At 43.1% G+C, this 6501-nt stretch overlaps 1 protein-coding gene across 12 annotated transcripts in view; it reads right to left on the reverse strand.

Moving 5' to 3' along the window:
• Window positions 1-6501, reverse strand: part of snap91a (synaptosome associated protein 91a) — a 71108-nt gene that overhangs the window by 36070 nt on the left and 28537 nt on the right. For all 12 annotated transcript variants that reach the window (XM_032518010.1, XM_032518009.1, XM_032518018.1 and 9 more), the window contains exons 2-3: window positions 4861-5003; window positions 2002-2077 (exon numbers count right to left, since the gene is read on the reverse strand). In XM_032518010.1, the coding sequence (XP_032373901.1) occupies window positions 2002-2077; window positions 4861-5003 (219 nt within the window). The remainder of the gene's footprint in view (window positions 1-2001; window positions 2078-4860; window positions 5004-6501) is intronic.

Below are 6501 nucleotides of genomic sequence, written 5' to 3' on the forward strand. Positions count from 1 at the left end.
AGTCAAATGCGTGTGTCTCACGGCCAATGCGTGAGAGTTGGCAGCCCTGCTGTAAAGTCTTAATTTACCCGTAGCCTGCTTTTCCCCTTGTTTAGCTAGTTTGAGTAACGTTATTTTTGGCTGAATAAAGCTAGCGGTCAGCCGAATTAGCTGTTAGCTAAACTAACGTCGTTAGCTTTCCAGTGGAGGCTAACAGCAGACCGCTATGGCAAGCCCTTTTAGCATTTCTTTTAGCATGTTCCGCTACTGTGGAACAGATCGTGCAGTGACGTAAATCCTCGTACATCATGATTATCGTCTGCACGTACGCTAACATATTGCACGTGCGCATAATGGATCGTGCAGGCAGGACGGATCGTGTACCAACAGTCTTTATTTTACTCTCTGTATGCTAAGAGGGATTAGTTTAGCTGAAAGACTGAAACGGCTAGCGAGGCTCCAGTGAAAGGTCAATTTATCTAAAGCTAAATAGTTACTGGTACTGTTCTTATCACTTGCTTCTATCTAACTTTTGGCAAAAAAGTGAACAAGCTTTATTTGCCAAGAAGTGAAAAAAATTAACAACTACTGGGTTTTATTTTCTTTGTAGAATCACACGTTTCTTAGCACAATTTTGCTTTCTAAACTCTGCAGTTACTCTAATTACCAGAAGATGAAATATCCATGACAACAGACTGTGAAGCCGGTGTTTATTACCATGGAGATGGGTTAAAATGAGGGGAGCGAGGGATTACGGAGCAGGAACCGAGGGATGGATAGAGGGATAATTGGGTTGGTTGGAAGTACCAGTTTGCTGTTGCACGTGTTGGCTTAAAAACAGGTGTGAAATGTAGGTGTTAGAAGGAGAATGGAACAGCATGAAGGGGTGAAGGAACTGCCAATGAAAAGGCCAGAACAAAGGGATCAATCAAGGTTGAAATGATGTAGGGTTGCTAGAAGTGCTCATATTATGCTTTTCTTTTTTCCCTTTCCTTTATTGTGTTGTACTGGCTAGTAGTCCTCACCTAGCTACAGTCAGGACCCTCATAATCTGCTTCATGACTGGTTCGTACGTCCTTTACACTAGGTATGTCAGGGCCCTCCATACTCTGCTTCTGACTGGCTAGTAGTCCTTACCTAGGTACTGTCAGGGCCCTCATACTTGCTTCTGACTGGCTAGTAGTCCTTACCTAGGTACTGTCAGGGCCTCATACTCTGCTTCTGACTGGCTAGTAGTCTTACCTAGGTACTGTCAGGGCCTCATACTCTGCTTCTGACTGGCTAGTAGTCCTTACCTAGGTACTGTCAGGGCCCTCATACTCTGCTTCTGACGGCTAGTAGTCCTTACCTGGTACTGTCACGGGCCTCATACTCTGCTTCTGACGGCTAGTATCCTTACAGGCTAGTACAGGCCTCATACTCTGCTTGAAGGCTAGTAGTCCTTACATAGTACTAGTCGGGGCCCTCATACTCTGCTCCTGACTGGCTAGTAGTCCTTACCTAGGTACTGTCAGGGCCTCACACTCTGCTTCTGACTGGCTAGTAGTACTTACCTAGGTACTGTCAGGGCAACCTCCTACTGCTTCTGAGGCTAGTAGTCCTTCTAGGTACTGTCAGGGCAAACCCTCTACTCTGCTCTGACTGGCTAGTAGTCCTACCTAGGTACTTGTAGGGCCCTCATACTCTGCTTCTGACTGGCTAGTAGTCCTTACCTAGGTAGTGTCAGGGCAAACCCTCCTACTCTGCTTCTGACTGGCTAGTAGTCCTTACCTAGGTACGGCGCATGTGCAACTCCCATCAAAGATGGAAAAGACGTGAGATGTCTCACTCTGTAGCTAAAACAGAGAGCTTAACACACAGGGTGACAAAAGGAGCTGCAGCAATGAGCAGTTTGACAAAAATATGGTATTTTTGAAAATTAAACCTATTCTGATATAACTTAAAAATACAATTATGAACATGAAAATGAGCAGAATATGAGCACTTTCAGTCAAAGATGGGAAGAAAAGTAACACCACCCACCGTGGGAGCCGGTTTTGTCCAGGAAGTTGGCAAGGTTGAATAAGGTGTTTCTAGATGATAGAAACTGCAAGAATTTCTGCAGCAGAGGACACACACACACACACACACACACACACACACACACACACACAGCATTTAGTTTTCTGACAGTCACTAACTGACAATGGTGGGAAAAAAAATATAGAATATGAGAATTTGAGAATTTTGATGAAAGAATTATTTTCATTAATTGACAAATAACCACTGATTACACTTCACAGTTATGAATGGACATATTATATCCTAGTAGTCATGGCGTGTTATACTGTATGTGCATGATCATTTTCAAACAGATGGCTCCTTCTTAAATATAAGAAATGGTTTGTTTGACTTTTCCAGCTATCTCAGCGCTTTCAGCATTCTGCCACAAACCTGTGAAAGTGCCTGTAGTAGAAGAAGTGGAATTGATACCAGAGGTGTGATTCTATACTTCCCTAAATGATGAAAGAGCAATGCTGCAGCCTTTATGAGTGGGAGGGTATGAATATGAATTAGAGACATGAAGGGACCAGGGACTATAAAGACAAATAGGCTCTGCAGCCTTGCAAGAACAAGCTTACTACAGTGGACACATAGACATAAAAGCCCCCCTCACACACACACACACACACACACACATACACACACTGCTGATGCTTATTAAGTGGCTGCATTTACGCAGTACAGAGCCTACAAACATAAGGTGAGGTTAGGAAGGAAAACCCCTCCCTGAGGAAATGGTGAGCTTAACATTACCTCCCCCTCCTCCCGTGTTTTCTCACTCTCATTCTCTCTCTCCAGTCATACTCCCTGTATCATCATTAGGGACAATACAACAGCAAAGCCCAGGCTAAAACAGACACGTCTCAAGAGACAGAAGACACACACGGTTCTGTATAAACGCAGTATATTGCCTTGTTAATCATAACTGCATTGTTCTCACGCATTTATGACGCCACCACCACCATCACTTTGAGTGCTTACACAGAAAAGAGACCACTTCATCACATCATTTACACACAAACTGAGCCTATTTGTGAAATGTGTGTGTGTGTGCGTGCTTATGTAAAGGGACACAGTATCCCATCGTGGCACCACCATTTACCCTTTCCCCCTGAGACCAGCTGTGTCTTCTAGAGAGGTTAAAGCTGTTATCTTCATATGTCTAAATCTCTTTTCACCCAATGCATGCTGGGAAGGCAACCCCCACCCCATGATTTTGAAAAGGGAAGTGAACGATTAAATGAGCATATGGCTTATGCTCACATTATTTCTTATTGTCTTCGGAGTCTCTATCAACTATTTTCTGTTGCTCTCTCCTATTGAATATTTTAAATTATGTCATCTTTTTTCAGGTATTGCTGTATCATTTCTCTCTTGTCTCTATCTCTCCCGCTCTCCCTCTCTCTCTCTCTTTTGTGTCATTTGCATTTCGGTGGCAGCTTGGGTCCTCTGACGGGCTGTAAAGGAGCATCTGTTTATCTCTCTGGGTTCTCCGTCGTTGCCTATTCAGAGCATTTTCTTTTCTGTAAGGGACATTAACTGAGTCAGGGGCCGGGAAGCAGACGGCCAGTCCCTTTGGTACTTCCCTTACTGCTGTTAAGGCCAAAATGTACAACATAAGTTATTAAATGTAAAGGGTATTGTATAGAGAAAGGCCTTGGGGTGAAGTAATGCCAGTTACTCAATAATCATAGCTTTAAACCTGCATGAATTGATATTTGGCCACTAGAGGGCAACATGACAAGCTGTAAACACAACACTGACATATTTTCGTTTAATATAATATTGCTATACACATAACAACTATATGATAATAGAGTTGTTGGGTGTTAGTAAGAGTTGCCTTTTTACACATCTAGCAGACGTTATAATTCATTTGGAGTCGAGTTTCTATCCACCTGATGAATGAAAGTCTTATATTTTTCCCCCTTTTAGCTCTGTTTTGGTCTCTTCCCACTCCTAAGGGTGTTATCTGCATCTTTAGCTGCTTCAAGCTTCATGGCTATAGTCGCTAACTTTCATCTGGTGCTTGGTGCCAAGCAGAAAATGTACAGCTGGTGTCATTAAAACCTTTAGCTAGAAACAGCTGCCTGCTCTATCTGGAAATGGCACTGATAAGAGACCTGAGAGAGAACTAATACAGTAAAGTCTTGGTTTCCCATTTCACAGACTTTTAACTTATCGTTCATATAAAAATTTGGATTTAGTGCCATAAAGAACATCTCCGAAGCTGCCGACAAAGCCTCATGATGGCTGTGGATGTGGAAGGGGCGGATCCGTGGAGTAGCACGCCACTTGGACACAGGCCGGGGACTGATCACCCCCGGCAGGGTCGACCCAGCGAGAGTGTCTCTTGATTAAAGACCCAAAACACCCGTTGACCTCGGGTACATCCCTGATGACGTGTCCAAGTAGCACCAGACGGTGTATGTTAGAACAGTGCAGCTTTAAAGTTGTTCCAAACCATCCGACGGGATCACTTATTCTATACCAACTTGTTCCAGCTCTTCATTGAAGCTGCAGGCATCCCATCAAATGGAAATATATGCTAGCTGCCTAGTGCATCTTTTTTATTCACATTTACCCAAAATTCAGCCTGACACATTGGTGTCTTTTGAAATTTTGGGAACCCCCCCCAGATCTAAAATATAATTGTCTGGACTGGTGGAAATGAAAATGAATGAATTGGTCAATCAAAGCCATTTAAGCCATTTAAGTGGTCAGTGGATCAGCTGGGGTAAAGTCCATTACTCACTTCACCTGACTGCATTTTACCAGACATTAAAACCAGCCACCAAGTATGTACTCAGGTGTATGAACAGTACGTCAAAAGCTCACCTCGTTGCCATGCACCATGAGGTGGTGCGTGGCGATCAGGGCTTTGAAAACCACCACCCAGCTGGCGTTGCCGGCCCTCTCGATCAGCGTGTCGGCCATCTGGGGGACGTTCACATTGGTCTCCTGGGTGGCCTGGATCAGGTCTGAGAAGCATAAAGGAGAGGAGGAACAGGAGGTCAGATGGTGCATATTAGCTGGGGAGAGACCCAGTGCTAAAGGCCTTTGTAATGATATAGGATGGGTGAGAAATGACAAACAGGAGTGTGCTAGAGTTAATGCAGTGCAACTGGGTCTGGGCTCTGCTGCATTTCACAGCCGCACCCTTTGGCATCCTAATTTTAATTCACCATCTGTATTTCCCAGAGCAGTTTTTCCTCAAATAGGCAAAACCTCTGCAAAGAAGATATTATATTTTAAGTGCTACTTAACCACTTTTACTATAGTAGAAAGGTCTTTGATTTGTCACTTGTGTAAAGAACATTATCTTTAGCAACAAACCCCATTTTGAATACCACTTGGGCGAAGTACAGGGACATTTAACTAAAACCAGAGGTTACACTGTATGCCAGTCTAAGTCTAGATCATTATTTCAATCAGACAGGTTTGCAGGGTGCAATGTATGTCAAAATGTGTTAATTCCTCCTACTATGACATCAGATATCTATTTAGTAGTCTTTTTGCAAGCTGAAGGAGCTAGTTTTTATCAACAGAATTGACTCAGGATGCTGCTATTTTCCATCTTAATGAAATGTAAATAGATAAGTGCTAACCATTATGCCTCTATTGCCTGGTGTGAGTCACACCAGCTACTTACTGCTTTGTGTCTTTCTGCAGCAAGACATTAATGCCAGCACAGGCAGAGGGAGAGTGGAATATTCCACAGCAGCGAGATAGAGAGGAACCAGAAGGCAAGAAGGGATTGCAATGCGAATCAGACTTTCTACGGATCAGAATCAGACAGACAGACAGGCAGACAGACAGACAGACAGACAGACAGACAGACAGACAGACAGACAGAGCTACAGTATAGGAACACAAAGGTTCTGAGAGACATTGTCAATCTAGTGGTTCAGAGATGAGACTTGATGAAATACAGCAAAATCTGTTGATTATTGACTATAAATCCATGTCACTCTATGATGATGAAGTTAAAATTATCGCCTTCTTTGGGAAATAAAGGTTATATTGCTCATTATACAATCTGCACTGATGCAAGTCACCTGTTCAATCAATATTTCTGTGTGTGATGTAAACAGGCAATAGCCTGTTTTATACAGTCTATAGTCATGACCCTACAGAGACTTTTCACTTGACTCTGCAATAACCCTCAGCTCTTTGTAGCTTAGCATCGGTTAGCTCATTGTTTTGGTTTTACAACTGTAACTTGTACGGTTTCTATTTCTCTCATTAGAGTCCTTCCAACCACAGCAGGCAGCTGTTTTCAGAAGATAATCCTCTTATAAAGCCATAGAAAGTAAAAGAATTTGACAATGTGATGCCGTAGATTTCTACAGAGACCAGTGAAGTCTGTTAGAAGCTCTTTTCCAATGATGCTGAACGTTACTGCGCAGCCTCCAACTGAGCTTGAACACGTAGAAAGTTGAAAGTTGTAAGTCTTCTGGTAGCTGTGCAAGAGAAATC

This window comes from Etheostoma spectabile, chromosome 6 (assembly GCF_008692095.1).
Source record: "Etheostoma spectabile isolate EspeVRDwgs_2016 chromosome 6, UIUC_Espe_1.0, whole genome shotgun sequence".
Lineage (NCBI taxonomy): Eukaryota > Metazoa > Chordata > Actinopteri > Perciformes > Percidae > Etheostoma > Etheostoma spectabile.